Raw genomic sequence first — 17,193 nt, 5'->3', positions numbered from 1 at the left:
TGTGGAGGGAATTTAAAGAAAGGGGTGACCTGCAGGCACATGAACGGTATAAAGTGCAGGCCAGAAAGGTAACAAGTGTGGTAAAAAAAGCAAAACCGGATTATGAAAGGAAACTAGCTTTGCAAGCAAAAGAGAATCCCAAACAGTTCTTTCAATATGCTGCAAGCAAGAAAAAACTGTACACGGCAAAATGATTTTAAGGAATGACGATGGTAAGGAGGTCACTGAATCAGTCGATATAGTAGAGTTACTGAGTGCGCACTTTGCAAAAGCATATCATCCAGGTGGTGACATTGAAAAAATGAAGGAACCATTAGTTTATACGGGAATAGTGATGAATGAAGTGGAGGTGACTAGTCTATTACAGAACCTTAATGTGAACACATCTGTGGGATTGGATGGTATACCGGCACGGGTCTTGCATGAAGCGGCTAAAGAATTATCAGTGCCCTTGGCCATGCTGTTTAATCTGAGTCTCAGGTCTGGTTTAGTCTCGAAGGTGTGGAAAGAGGGGAAAATAGTTTCACTGCATAAAGGAGGATCCAAGACTACGGTTGCAAATTACCGACCGATCAGCATATCAGGAGTCGTTGTCAAGGTCTTAGAGAAAGTAGTCAAGGGAAAAATACAGGAATGGATTGATGAAAACAAGATACTGTACAGGGGACAGCATGGCTTTGTGAAGGGTAGATCATGCTTCAGTAACTTGCTCAAGTTTTATAACAAGGTGATGACTGAACTGGATAAAGGAAATGGGTTTACAGTGATACTGCTGGACCTGGCAAAGGCGTTTGACAGGATACCACATGGAATACTAATCCGTAAACTACAACATATGGGAATGGATATAGGATTGGTGAGATGGATAGGTGGTTGGTTGATGGAGAGATATCAAAGAGTAGTTTATTCAGGAGTAGAGTCCAAAAGACGGCCTGTGACTAATGGTGCCGCAGGGTTCTGTTCTTGGACTACTGCTGTTTAATCTGTTCATTAACGATATAGGGAAGGATCTAAGTGGAACAATTCATTTGTTCACTGATGATGCAAAGTTGGGTAGGCAATAGTGAATGCAGAAGATGTCAAAGTCTTGCAGGATGACTTAGATAGATTGGAGTTCTGGACTAAGGAGAATGGATGTCAATTTAATGTGACAAAATGTAAGGTTATGCGTTTTGGGGTGAAAAGATTAGCAGCAGTCTACCACATTGGTGGAACTGTACTCCAAGAGATTGATGAGGCCAGGGACTTGGGAGTGTTGGCGGATAGGGAGATGAAGTTTAGGGGGCACATTGCAAAAGTAGCTAAATCAGCTCATCAACTCACTTGGTTGTTGAAAAATACCTTGACGAGCAGAGACAAGCAAGTTATTGTACCTCTGTACCGAGCCTTGATAAGACCTCATCTCGACTACTGTGCCCAGATTTGGTCACCTCGGTTCCTTCTTGATGGGGAGGAGGTGGAGAGGATCCAGAGGCAAGTGACTAAGATGATAACAGGTCTATGGAATGAACCATATGAGAACAGGTTGAAGATTTGTGGGTTGCAGAAACTAGTTGATAGGCAGAGGAGGGGGAGATATGATTGAGACATTCAAATTGCTAAAGGGATTCTATAGGATTAATTCAGAGGATATTTTTGAGATCAGGACTGGTGGTGGGAGAACTAGGGGACACTTATGGAAGCTGGGCAAGAGTGTGGTTAGCAGGGGTGTTAGAGCTGGGTTCTTTACTTTTAGAGTGGTAAATGAGTGGAATAAGCTGCCAGAGTCTGTTGTGGGTGCTATGACGGTGAATGAGTTCAAGACAAGGTATGATAGATACTGTGAGAATGTAATTGCATAGTTGTGTGGACATGATGTTTAGGGCCTCCCTCGATGAGTCTAATGACTCCTGGAGTCGCCCGAAATAATAATAATAATAATCTTAATTGCTGTTTAAGAATTACAGCTATGATATCTTCTCTATAGTTTAATTCATGTTTGACTTGATAATTTGTCTTGCGTTCTGACCAGTGAGTCATATTTATTTTCTGTAAGTATTTCCATTTGAATGCTCTGATTTTCTGTATTTCTTTCTGACTGAGTCTCCTTATCACAGTCCCATACATTGCTTTAGGTATAATAATGGTTTTATAGTTTTAATTTGAGGTTTTTTGAAATGCTGTTATTTTTACATATTTTGTTTAATTTATTCATATTAGGCCATCCTATGTTAAGTCTGTATTTTACTGTTTCTGTGTTGATGAGTTGTGAGTAATGAGATTACCAAAACATGTAAATTGTTTTACTCGTTCAAGTATGATTATGATTTTCCAAGTATATTGACATTTTTTCCTCATCTCTTCCTATTTTCATTGTTTTAGTTTTGCTTAGATTGATTTTCATTCCAAAAGTTTTGCACTCTTCATTTAAAATGTTTATTTTTGTTTTTTCCAATTGTGCTTTACATTCTGCAAGAATAATATCATCTGCATATTTAATGTGGTTGACATTTGTGCCATTTATTTGTACACCTAGTTCTTCAGTTTTGGATTTGCATATTTCTTCGAGATATATAGTAAATAAATTTGGTGAGAGTGAGCAACCCTGCATGACTCTTTTTTGACTCTAAATTTGTCTGTTTTTATTTTATTAAATATGACACTTGCTTTGGTATCTTTATAATAATTCATAATAAAGGTTTGTATAATAGTTTTGAATCAAATGTCATAGACTTTAAGTTGTTATCATTTTGTTCAATAGAATAAATGCCTGTTTGAAGTCAATAAAACTGCCGTATATAGGTAAGTTGTATGTCCAGTACTTTTCAGTCAGGCTATTATTAACTGTACAAATATGGTCTATAATAGCCCTTTCCAGTTTGATGCCTGCTTGATCTTTTCCTATTCTCTCATTAAAGTCTGGATTCTATTTTGAATAATGCATGTGAAAATTTTATAACTATGACTTAGCAATGTTACAATCTATCCTATTTTTACATATTTATAATTTTTACACCTTTATCTCCCTTTATGAAAATTGGTATTATGATGACGGTCTTTCAGTCATCTGGAATTTCACCACTACAGGTATCCCTCGATTAACGCGGTTAACTAATCCCTCGATGTCAACGTGTATATCAAAATCACGTTAATCAAATCTAATAATCAATGGTAAAAAGTACAATTCGTCCCTGATCGATTACTGTACTAATAGTTCGTTTTATATGGTATTCTTTTAGGAAAGATAAAAAATGAATGCAAAGTAAATGTTTAATAAATACTTGTACCTACATTAGTTACAAGTTCTATGTAACTAATGTAGGTACAAGTATTATCATAAATATTATCATAAATTCTATGATAACAAGCAAAATGACTCTTCAAACCTCGGCAAACAAGTATTCTTCGATTAACATCTGGATCCATATTCATTACTTGCTGCTTAAGCGATTCTAAACTGCGAAATATTCCATCCAGTTCTTTGACTGTTATTTCTTTTGGAACCTCATCTTCATATTCCATTTGTTCATTGTCTTCACATGTGTGTTGTTCAATTTCAAGAAGATCGTTGTCACTGAAATCTTTTGAATTTGAATCCAATAATTCTTTAACATCTTCTGCATCAACACCATCAAAACAGAGGTCTTCGCCAATTGCAATGATTTCTTTGACCACGTTGTTTACAGGATTTTGAAAACAACCTAAGTCATTAGTGCATTCTGGCAGAAGGTTTTTCCAAACAGCTTTCATGCAACTAGAAGACACTTGCTCCCACGAGTCATGAATGTACTCAATTGCGTGTTTAATGTTAAATTTTTTCTAAAATTCATGGAGCATAATCGCTTTTTCTCCCATTGTTGTTTCTACTGCCTTTGAGAATGGCTTTTTAAGAAAATAGGCTTTGAAAGTTGCAATGACGCCCATGTCCATGGGTTGTAGCAATGATGTTATATTTGGTGGGAAAAATAAAACTTCCACATTCTCACACAGATCATTAAGAGAATTTAGATGACCACGAGGCTAGCAGCCTCGTGGCATGAGCATGATTTTGCGTGGTAAATTTAAAGGCACGTTAATCAAAACTCTTGCTGTGTATATCAAGGGATTGCCACAATTAATTTCGCCGCGATAATCAAATCTGCGTTAAGCAAGGGATACCTGTATAGAGTATTTGGTCAAAAAAGTTCAAGCAGGAAATTGATGGCTGCTATGTGATCATATTTCTACAGTTCAGTAGGTTTATTGCATTCAAAATTTCTTATTTTATTATAAATAAAGGTGGAGCAGCAGGAAGGAGCCATCCCTGGAAAGTACAAAAGGAAGCTGTGAGCAAGAGGATGAGGAGTGGTTTCTTTGGTTGGGGGGGTGGGGTGGAACTGTGGTGAGAGCAAGAACAGTCAGTGAGTTCAAGGAGTGATATGGTAGACTGTGTTTTCTAGGAAGGATCTCCTGCGATGAGTCTCTTGACTCCATGGAGGCCTGAATAATAATAATAATAATAATAATAATAATAAAAGTCAACAAGGATTTTGTAACTAGGATCAAAACAGGTGAAATCTATCTATTTTAAAACATAAAATTTAAAAATAGAACTCGTTTATTCTTTACACATCAATATTCTTGACTATAAGTATCAAAACACAAGCTTGGCCAAATACTGTTTCAATAATAAAAAAGAAAAAACATAATTTTCAGTTAGAAAAAAAAATACATTTATATAAAGAGGTAAAATTTAAGTGCCTGCATATTTTACTATATTTAGAAAAAAAAAAATTGCGATAAATTTAAACACATATTTAAAAGTACTTCATTTCCTCTTATAAGTATCTGAATGTTCCTTTAAAAGCTAACATCCTTATACCAACCACGATAGCATGCTATTTCTCTGACACTGCTGCACCATTCACCATGATGCCCTGCTAGAAATGTTCATCCTACTCATCACCATCACACCAAGTTTAAAGGAAAGAAATCCAAATGAAAATAAGGAAGTGAATCTTTAGTGAAATCCTAGCCCACATCTTATACTATAATTTACAGCTTGCAAAAAATCACTATTGTCCGAAAAAACCCTTTCAATGTCTCTGAAAAATTCCCAGGCTTCTAATTCTATTTTATTATTATAACATGGACAACTTCATTTTGTCTTGCAGATTTATCAAGGGAAACTATAAACATTTTCATCAAGTACTAACCAACATTCATGCAATATCTGTCATACTTTACTTTGAATTCATCCGCTGATAACACACCCCAACAAGAGACTATGGCAACCTATTCACCTCATTCACTACTCTCCAAGGTTTAAAAAAATAAAAAATGTAAAAAAATTTAAAAAATCTACTGCCCACACTCTTGTTAACTATGCTTGTGCTCAATTTCCAGGGATGATTCTTAGTTCTCACACCCCACTACGTCCTGTATTTATTAAAAGATTTCCAGTGTATCAATCCTATAAAAGCCTTTAAGTAAATGATATGTCTCTATGCCACCACATCTCCCTCTTTCTGCCTATCAACCAATTTCTATAACCCCAAAATCTTCATTCTATCATATATATGGAGCATTTCACAACCTTCCACCATTTTGGTAACTTACCTCTAAACTCCAGGAACCTTGACGAAGCTTTCCTAGGGATTTCCCTAGCATCATCAACTTCCTACAGTGCAGTTTGATCAATGCAGTACAGAGCTGATAATCCTATTGTCCCAAAAAAATACATGACCATACACTTTGCCACATTGAACTGACAATCATTCTCCTTTTCCCATACAATCAAAGAAGAATGGCTCTCAGGTCAATATGTCAGTTTAAAATCATCCTGCAAGATTACTTGTCATCTTTACCAATTACTCTAGCATCACACTATATTCCATGATATTGTTGCACCATTATATGATTCCCTGCTAGAAATGTTCATCCTGCTCAAGTTTGCATCATTAGCAACTGGCTGAATATTTCATCACAGATAATTTCCCACGTCATTAATATATACCATATTTTTCAGTGTATAAGACGAGCTCTACTTTTTCGAACCCAAAATTAAGAACATATTTGATATTTTTTAAATATTCAAAGTATATTTAGTAATTAGGTAATTATTTTATTTTATTTTTGAAGAATGTGACAATTGTTTTTTTATTTTTGGACATTTTTATGGGCTAGTGCTCAAAATATTGTTAATGCATTAACTTACCCCACCAGAGAGTTGCAGACGTATGAATGCTTTCAGAGTTCTGATTGGTTTATTCAAAATCACCGTTAGTGACGTCAATCGACAGAGTTAACAAAGGCTAGTGATTGTATGAAATGACCCCCAATTTTTGGTCTAAAAATAAAAAAAAAAGTATTGTCTTATACATGAAAAAATACGGTAAATTGAACAGCAGTGGTCCAAGTACAGAGCCATGGGACACATGCATGCCTTCACTGGGAATCTTCTTCTGAATAAAATATTGTTTGATATCTCTTCATCACTAACTTCATATCCATCCCCATTTGCTGCAATTTATGTAACAGAATTCCATGAGGAATAAAGGTAATGGCTATACAGTGATACTGTATAGCCATTATCTAACTCAGCTCTCACTTTATTATAAAAAGCAAATTACTGAAGCATGAGCCCACCCTTCACAAACCATGCTATCTTCAATATAGTATATCATTCCCAACCACCCAATGCTAGATTTTTCCCTTAACTAACTTGTCCAATACCTTCAACACCACTACTCAGATGCTAATCTGACAATAATTTGCTACCAGTCTTGGGGCCTAATTTATGCAAGAATTATTTTTTCCCTCTTTCCACTCCCTTGGGACCCATCCAGAGATCAGACTTAAATTGAACAATCTGGTCAAAGACACTACCCTTTATAATATACCATATAATCCAATAGCTGTATTTATATCACGGTTCTGAAATATCTTATGCAACTCCAGTTTGTCTATTTCCAAATCATTCCCTGCCACTCTTATTACTGCAATATCTCCTCTTGGATAATTCCCAATTATTTCCCAATCATTGGCATTTGTCAAAATTATTCTACTTTATCATTATTCCTCTTACTTGCCATATACCAAAAATCTCTTTGGAATTACCATTGTTGTCTTGCACAGCTAATGTCCTCTTGTAATATGATTATGCCTTCCTTTACCATACTGGTCACCCTTCTAGGGTGGGCTTTGTCCTGCTTGTGTGCTTGCTCGTCATCTTTCCCTTTAAATTCCCTCCATAAGCTTCCCTTATTTTTGCAGCTCCTGTTTAATGATGCCTCTCACCCATTTAACTCTTACCAAATATAACTTCCTGACTAAGTATGCATTCTACTATTATTCCTTCCATGCACTATCAAAATCCAACCCTTGCAGTTTCTTATGTCATGGCACTGCCCCTAGCAATCTCCTGAGTTGGTATAAATTACCAGGTCTGTAATTCCACATATACCCCTTCTTAACTGAAAATTCTACAATACAGTCAGTTCACAGATCAAGACCACATGATTACTCTCACCGATTGGCATCATGATGACCATGTTGGCCATCTTGGTTACAGACAAATCCTCTAATAGAGTAGAGTTACTAAATATAGCACTCTCAAATCCCTGGTGCCTGAGGTAATTATCTCTAACTTAGGAGATGGTGTTGAAATCTCCCCTAATAATTACTTACCTATCACTCAATGAACTTATTTGCTGATGCATACCATCCACATCATTCTTTGCATTCCCTGGTCTATAGCAGTCAACTGTGTATTTTGTGCTGTTGCTCTATCTCAAGCCTGATAGCCTGATTTTTCTGCAGTTCATCAGCTGTCATCAGCAATAACTCCCCCCCCCCACACACACACACCTTTTCTCTCTATTCTCCTTAAAAATACCCATTACCCATATCTATACCCATTACATTCTATCAAGACTAACTGTATCATCTTCTGTCAGCCATGTTTCATTAATGCCAAGACTAACCAATTCAACAAAAACTCCTGTTGTCCTGAATGCTTCTGGTATTAGCATATATAACATGCAGTAATCCCTAGTCCCCAAAACCACTTCTATGCTTTATATTAACTATTCCCTTTTGATTTGTTACCTGTAGAACTATCGTAAGCATTATTTGTTTCACAAGTCACTTAAATAATTACTTACCTTTTTTCTTTTATTTCATAGTTTATTTTGAGTATCGTATACAACAAAGGCAAATTCTATAATCAAAATAAATGGAACAACTGTAGGTGCTCTCAGTTCTCCTTTACCTAATTACTTCATGGAAGTATTGTAACCGAGGATTTTACCTTCTTCCTCTCAGAAGTCTATCAACTGGCCCCAATGATATCTTTGTAGAATGATCCCCATGACATTAAAGTACTAATTTCTTAAATGCACTGTCAACATCCAAAATCAAATTTATTCTTAAAAAAAGAAACAGACAATAACTTTTCTTAATTATCTGAGAGACAGATAGTAAGCTGCCTTAATGGTTTATAAGAAAAGAACTGCTTCATGATGATACATATATTCACAATGAATCCCACAATTGTTCTCAAAAAGTTAGGCATAATCAAAATCACGATTCATAAAACCAACACCATTTGTTTATCTGAAGCATGCTTATCTTTTAAGCATGCTTCAGATAATAAACCCATTAGTAATCAAGAAACTGATTTATAATCATAACAGTACTCATGCTCTATCTATAGCAAATTATAACAGCATCACTATCCTTTTGGTCAAAGGAATCTCAGAACAGATAACCAGTCTTTAGATTAATAAAATAGTTTCCACTTTTGTGCTCAACTAAGGGCAGATAACTTCTGTTATCCCAAGGCCCACTAAGTTTATTATTCTTGCAAAATGTCTTCTTTGGGAGAGACAGACAATCAGGAAGAGCAGCAGAAATATGTTGCAAGAACACACGAATTACATCCATTTCAAATCTGACCTTGTAGATCATGCTATTAGTACCTTGTCCAGGATTAAGCGTAGAAAATCTAAAATACTATAGACAAGCAAATTCTGATATGAAAGACTGCTTAAAGAACCCAGTGAGGAATTTATAAATATGGTCAATGATTACATGTTGTTGAAGGTCTTCTTTGAAATTACCCTAAATTAAAAATTACTGTGGTGACAGTTAACAATAACTTTTGCAAATATTCAAATCTTGCAAATCTTTGTGCTCCAAAGACTTAACGTTAGAACCCTTGTTAGGGTTCCCAAAAAACCCTCAAAAACTGAATGGACCTTCCATGACAGAAAGCCTGGCTGGCTGAACCACTGTCGTCATGGATGTCAGTGAATGTCTGAGTTGTAGATGAATTTAACTGCTCAAAGTGAGGCTACTACTGCTCTACTTAATGTAAGTCTAAAGTGGCTTGAAAAGTATCAGTGTTTGGTCTAGGACACAATTTCCAGATTTGTAATCCTTAGTTCATCCATGGTACTAAATGTATGATAGGTTTACAACCTTTTGTGGATGAAGTCACATAAAACAGTTACTATCTGCAAAGCTTCAGAAATTTTTGCAATTAAATATATATATATATATATATATATATATTTAGAAATATATATATATTTCTACCTACACCTAGCTTTCAAATAATTATGTAAAGACAGAAAAGATTTGTTTTGTTCTTTCATACTCTTAGATATTCAGAGTGCATCCTATCATCCATTACCAACCCTAATTTATTAGAGGCTGCTATGTGTTTATTTTTTGATAATGAATTTTATTTTGAGATATTGATAGTGTACTTTAGAAACAAGCCCTCTTTAATTTCTCAGGACCATATTGATTGTAATTTTTTTTAAGTTACCAATTGTCAAACATCAGTATGTCAAACAATAAAATCCTTATTGGAATAAAACAGAAAGACCTACTCTTCTGTTGGAAAGAACTAAGCTCATATTTTATCAAGCGGAACATTTATAAGTAATATTGAACTCAAGGTAAGTTAGCCAAATTATAATGACAGCAAGGTCATTTTGCCTTAAAGCTTGGACTGATAGAATATACACAAGAACAATGATAAATCAACCCTATTCTATCAAAAACTAGTTACAGATGTCCAATCTCTGTGAGTATGCAAGTAAAAACTTAAAAAATCATTATTGATAACTAACAAAATTTATAGTTACAGACCTTTGCTTATACATAAATTACATAAAGAAAAACAAAGTATCGTCTTTCATTAAAATGTTTATATTTCATGATGAATATCTCATCACTTCATCAACACTATCACATATCATGACTGGCAGAAACCATCCATTACTTTTGATGAAGTGATGAGATATTCATCATGAAATATAAACATTTTAATGAAAGACAATACAATGGAAACCATAAAGAAACAGTCATTAACACAGAAATAAATGCTTAGCTAATTATGTAAAGACAGAGAAGATTTGTTTTGTTTCTTTCATACCATTAGATATATTCAGAGTGCATCCTATCATCCATTGGAGAAAGGAGCACATGGCTTGATATAGTAATACAGACACAGTTTAAAAAAAAATAAGAATTTCATAAATTAAAAATGAAATAAAACTAAAAATTAAATTATACCATTTGCATAAAAATTGCCTATAGAGTACATATACAATTAAATTATTCATGTAAAATGAATATGCAAAGTATATGTAAAAAAATTCATGTTGGAGGTTTAATGGAATATTATCAGCACTTAGAAAGGATTAAAACTAATTTTAATGCCTCCAATATTTTGTCTCAGTCACAGAGACATCTTCAGCAATTACAAATAACTTTTTGTAACAACACACAAATTCAATACAAATAAGTAAAACAAGTGAGTGAAACTAAAGCAAGCATCTGGTTAGAAGAACACAAGTCATACATCTGATTATGATCAATCTGGCCTTGCAGACCATGTTTTGGATACAACCCACATGATCTACTGAAAAAAACCACCATGCTCCACCATAGTAAATTCAAAAAAGAAAGACTGTTTTTTGAATCTGCACTCAGGAATCAACCTAATTTAGACAAATACGGCTGCATAAAACTTCCCAAAATGGGCGTTTGCAGGTGACATTAATTATCAGAGATCCCTCTTTACATCCTAGGTCACCTGCAAACACCCATAGAGGGCGCACCACCTAGACAGAACTTTAGTTTCACTCATTTGTTTTACTTATCATTGTATTGTATTTGAGTGTGTTGTTACAAAAAGTTATTTGTAATCCATGAAGATATCTCTATGACTGAGATGAAATATTGGAAGCATTAAAATCAGTTTTAATCCTTTCTCAGTGCTGATAATATTCCATTAAACCTCCAACATGAATTCTTCACAGCACTTAAGCCTTAACACATGGATTCTAATCATACATGTAAAAAAGAATGGACAACTAAATCAACCTATGAATAACAACATGTGTATAACTATATATGTGTGAGTGCATGTGTGTGTAGTATTTTTGTGTATGAATTGAATATACATATTACAAGTGTACATGTTAGACAGTGGTGTAGCTAGAGCTTTTGCTGCCCGGGGTGGTCCCTGAGTTTGCTGCCCCTCTCAATACACACCAAAAATACTATAAAAAATCAAAACGACGCATAGGGAAATAAATTAAAACACTATGTTTATTTTTGAAGTAAAACTTTAATTTCAACATTCTAAAATGCTATTTTTCTTACTTTTCTGTTAGCAATATCGTTGATAACATTGGCAAAGTCTATGTCATAGTAATGTAGGTAATTCTTAATCAATTTTATTTAGAAAAATTCCTCTCACAACTAGCAATACTTACAGCAATTGTGAGGAAAATTCACAGTAGTATTACAATATTTGGAAATGAGTTCTCAAGACTGTATTTTAGAATTAACTGCAAAAGTTCAAAAAGGTTCAAAGTGCTGCCCGGGGCAGACAGCCCCCTCCACACACACACCCCCTAGCTATGCCTCTGTGTTAGATTATTAGAGAGAATTCACAGTCACTATTTCTCAGAATTTTGAATATTTTGGACCATGATTGTGATTTAGATTAGGCTGATTGCCATGATGCTCTGTACAATCAGCCTAATCCAAATTTCAATAATGTTCTAAAACTTTCAAAATTCAAGGAAATGGCAACTTTGAACTCATATACACACATAAAGGGTGGCCAATAAGTCATGGAACATTCCACAGAAAGGGCATGTTATTGTCAAGCCGAAAATGGAAGGCATTTATGTCATGTAGTTTTTCATAACTAATTTAAAAAAACCTTATATATATATACAGGGTGTTCGGGATAAATTTGACATATTTATAATTAATTATATTTTTCCGTAAGTTACATGTATTAACACACACTTCTCTTCATTTAAAAGTTTGGACCCTTCTTCATTCATATACAAGATGTCAGAAAGGATGGATAGCTGGAACCCACCTGAATCATGGAAGAGAATAACTTGTATCATGATGATTCGTGCCCGCCATCAAAATAAGGATATTACGACTGCTGCCCAATGCTCCCTGAATACAGTAAAAACAATCAGGCATGAACTAGAGACTTGCAATGGTGACTACGAGGATGTAGCAAGAAGAAAGATCCCTAGCAGACGATCTGATTGCGTTCGTACAGCAGAATTCCTCGCAAATCTGCAGGAACAGGTGTTGAAGAACCCTGGCATTGGAATTCGGGCTTTGTTCGTGGAGTTGCTAACTGTAGTCAAGCCCTGGATAACAAGGGTAGCCAATGGTAGGCCGTATGTATGGCAGCAGGATTCGGCCCCTTGCCACACCTCTGGGAAAAGTCAAAAATAGTTGTCTGAAAATTTCTACGACTTCACCAGTCCAAATGTTTGGCCTCCAAACTCCCCAGACCTTAACCCCATGGATTATTTTGTATGGGGCGCAGTTGAAAAAGACACCAATCGCACTTCCAGTAATACAAAAGCCCAGTTAATGGATAAAATTAATTATTGGATCCTGGGGGGGAAGTGCCCCAATCCCCCCTGCAGACACCCATGACAGTGGAATTGCATTTTATCGATGTATGAAAGTTTTGAGAGGGCACAGCGCATCAGCACCCATCTTAATTGGTCCAATGCAATTAATTACAGGATAACTTTGAATACTTCTGATTAGAGTGGGGGAAACAGTCTGATCTATGATTGATTAGAAAACAATAATGTAGGAGAATGCTATATTTGGTTGGTATATTTAAAATACTCAAAGATGAAAATATGTGAACATCATTTATAAGACATGTGAGAATAGGAAGGAATAAGTGTGAGTAGAAACGCTTTCATTAATGGTAAAGAATAATTAATAATTATCATTTGTGATATGTGTGTCCTATAAGTTGCTGGGTAGAGCGAATAGCACGATCCTATAAATTCTAAACATGAATAAGTGAATATGATGGCATAATAAAAAAAAAATAAAACTTATGAGAGAGAGTATTGCAGGAATAAATATGGTTTGATGGAGCAGCGAATCATCTCATAAAATTTGTTGCACATGTTATATGTATTTCTCTGGTTTGTGTATATTTCGCTCAGTTTTCCAAGAATTTTATTTTGTTTACTGAGACTCAGTATACAAACATCCGATCATTATCAGAATTATCCACATTTTCGGGAATCCTAAATTCATTCGTTTTTTTTTTAATTCATTAGCATTTTACAAACATCTCACATATGCTGGTATTTTGCTGTAAATCAACAAACAGTGTCTTATAATACACAGAATATTCATTTTTTTTATTCAGGAATAGATATTTTTTACTGTCTGTTGTTTCCGAAGACTAGAATAAAAATGTCTCTATACCGTTAAAAAACTTTGCAACCTCAACAGATGCTATACTGCACAAGCAAAAGAAAAAACAATTAACATTTTTCTCTTAACATCCACTTTCAGATTTTCAGTTCCAGAAAGCATGTGTAACAGCTGTTTGTAATAAAGCCTCAGATATAGTAATCTCTCAACTCATGACAGTGACAACATTCAATTGGATTGGTTGACACAGTAACCAATCACAGCCGCTAGGTGCTGAGTGAGCTCAAAATTTAAGCTCACCTAGTCATGCCTTCTCAGTGATTTAAAAATAATACAAAGCTAAGAATTTGACATGCTGTGCCCTCTTTACATCTTTTCGAATGCCTCAAAGGTGTATGCATTTTGAAAGCACACCCGGGCTATTAACACAAATGTGACAATGTTTACGTGGTGAAAAGTGCCTTCTTCATGAAGCACTAATGCTTTATTATCCTCGTGAAGAGGACAATGAAGCATTAGTACAGTATATTGTGTTCAATTTTAGGAGTTGCGCGAAGTCTACAAACAATTGGGTGAGTCTTTAACGGGAATAAATACAAAAATATAATATCGGTGAATACTAATATATATATATATAAAGATACCAAGCAATTTTATAAACTTGATTTTAATCCATTTTCTGAAGTAAGCAAACAAGCAGGTAAGTCAAGTTTGCACCTGAAGTATTTTCAGGTCTGAGGCAACTCGGAGTAAAGGTGGAGTGAGCTCTGATCACTTTTCTTAGTATCTTCCATAATGCAAAGTACACCTCCTTGCAGACATGTATGATGCTATATATTAAGGGAAGGGCCACTACCCAGACCAGTTTTGACCTTTACTAAGGTCTCATCATTGGGAGCCACACCCTGAAATGCCAAGGTTGAAGTAATGCAAAACTTATAAATTTTACCTATACAAGTTGCCACAAGCTGCTTTGACCTTATTAAATAAAAATCTCAGGATGAGAGAAAGATGTAGAAAGTTTTTTTTACCTTGGGTATACTATACGTTAAAGATACCAAGCAATTTTATAAGCTTGGTTTTAATCTCTTTTTCCCAAGTAAGAAAACAAGTAGGTAAGTCAAGTTTGAGCCTGAAGTATTTTCAGGTCTGAGGCAACTCGCAGTAAAGGTTATAAAATTGCTTAGTATCTTTAACGTATAGTATACCCAAGGTAAAAAAACTTTCTACATATATATATATATATATATATATATATATATATATATATATATATATATATATATATATGTATGTATGTATGTATATATATATAGATAGATATTAAATTAAATATTATAACTAAATAATAACTAATTAATATTATATAATAAATTATAACTAAACTATAAACAAAATTATAATCAAAGATTATAACTATATTAAATAAAGACAAGCTTTATAAACTGAAGCAGCTATATAAGTTTGTCCAGAGCAGGCTTTTTACAAACATCCATGTTCACATTTGGATTTGGAGAATATACCTGCTCTCCAACCAGCGGATTGGGGAGCAGATATATTTTACTTCAAGAGTGATAAGCCTGGTTTAGCTAGCCACATTTTATCCACCTGACACAGAATTCATTGGAACATAACTAAAGTCCTAAATAAAAGTTTTCTTCTTGAAAGATTACAAAAAGAAATTTGTGAAGGGCACATTCATAGTCCAAACTTCAACAAAAATTATTGCTTTAAACTTTCACAATTTCGGGGAGTCATCCTAAGAAACACTCCTCATTTATGCATTTCTTAATACTGTAATTATTTAAATTTATTTTTCTGAATTCTAATAGTTTATAGATGGAGCTATCCTCCAGCAGTTGATAGCATATACTGTCATGTGCTTGCAATTTTAAGTTCTGTTTTTATCACTTCACAACTGTACTGACAATGGCTAAGAAACTTAGCTGAAAATTCTGCAAAAAATAAATAAATTCCTAAAGTAAGTATTAATCCATTATTGTATAATAATTCTATCATTATGTCAACTACTTACATTCTGATATTTAGATCTATTTATATACACAAGTATTCATAGGTTGATTTATTCATTTTTTTTTTACATACATTTTGCATATTCACTTTACATAAATAATCCCTTAACTGTATAAGTACTCTATAGCAATTTTTATGCAAATGGTATAATTTAATTATAATTTTGTTTTTAATTTACTAAATTCTACATTTTAAACTGTCTCTGTATTTTAGCATCCTTCTAACAAACCATGTGTTCCTTTGTCTACTGGAAATTTGTTTATTGCTGTGTTAATGACTATATTTACAGTTTCCCTAAAATTCTTAAGAGCATCATGTGACTGGCCAAAGAGTAGTAGAAGAGCAGCACTCCATAACATCTGTTGTCATTCCATTCTTGCTTAATGTAATAGTTCTTTTCTTTTTGCAAATTCACTCTAATAATGTGATAAGACACTCATCATGAAATATAAGTGTTTCATATTAATACTTTATTTTTTTATATAATTTATATGCATAATAAGTTCATGATAATGAAACTCCTGATAATTTAAATAGTAACTCATCACAAATTCTAATATATGCAAAGCAAATAGGATCATAGAGGTTTTTAAAGAACCAAATTACAATAAATAATGCTCACCATGATTTGTGCAAGAGCTAATACAATGATGTTGGAAGACTTACTACTTGATATAGCATAAAAAAACTGAAAAAATAATACAGAGAATAAGAATTATACTTGGTTTAAATTATTCATAATAAATAAATAACAATTATTATAATAGTCTTAAAATGACATTCAGAATTACAATAAGCAAATACATTTATACTTATTATTATATAGATATCCCCCATGGAGTCAAGAAACTCACTGCAGGAGATCCATTATTCACCCAATACCTATCATACACAATGTGCATGTTACGTAATAAGACAACAATTATTATATCAAAACAAAGAACTATAGTTAGAATTGTCAATTACACAGATTTAAAATAATCTCCCTCCATCTTCACACAATGTTTACATCTGTCATACAGGTTTTTGAAGGTACTATGAAAGCCCTGAATGGGAACCTCCTTCATTGTCTGGGTTGCATCATGCTGGATGTCCTCAACGTTACTGAAGTGCTCCCCATTTCAAGCACACTTCATCTTGTGGAAGAGGAAAAAATCTGTGGGACCCAAATCTGGCAAATGGGGGGGGGGGATGTTCTATCGCAGAGACTGACTTTGAAGCCAGAAACTGTTTCACAGGCAGCAGTGCATGGGCTGATTGTCGTGCAACAGAAACCAATTGCTGTGGAACAGTTCTTTCCTGACACATTGCATGCAGACATTACATTACTCCTAAATAATACTAATAATAAATGTAGCAGTTCGCTGTAATGCCCTCAGGAACAGATTTGTGGTGGTCAATTCCAGCAGCATAAAAAAAAAAAAAAAAAAAAAAAGATCATTATCTTGACAT

General features: G+C 34.2%; 1 protein-coding gene across 2 annotated transcripts in view; it reads right to left on the bottom strand.

Moving 5' to 3' along the window:
• GPHR (Golgi pH regulator) overlaps positions 1-17,193 on the bottom strand; it is a 314,568-nt gene that overhangs the window by 25,371 nt on the left and 272,004 nt on the right. For both annotated transcript variants that reach the window (XM_090412614.1, XM_090412615.1), the window contains one exon: positions 16,364-16,429. In XM_090412614.1, the coding sequence (XP_090268740.1) occupies positions 16,364-16,429 (66 nt within the window). The remainder of the gene's footprint in view (positions 1-16,363; positions 16,430-17,193) is intronic.

This window comes from Typopeltis vanoorti, chromosome 23, assembly GCF_054136105.1.
Source record: "Typopeltis vanoorti isolate ZY-2024b chromosome 23, IOZ_Tvanoo_1.0, whole genome shotgun sequence".
NCBI classification, from domain to species: Eukaryota; Metazoa; Arthropoda; class Arachnida; order Uropygi; family Thelyphonidae; genus Typopeltis; species Typopeltis vanoorti.
Note: the sequence above shows the minus strand (reverse complement) of the source record. Positions and strands in the feature narration are given on the sequence as shown.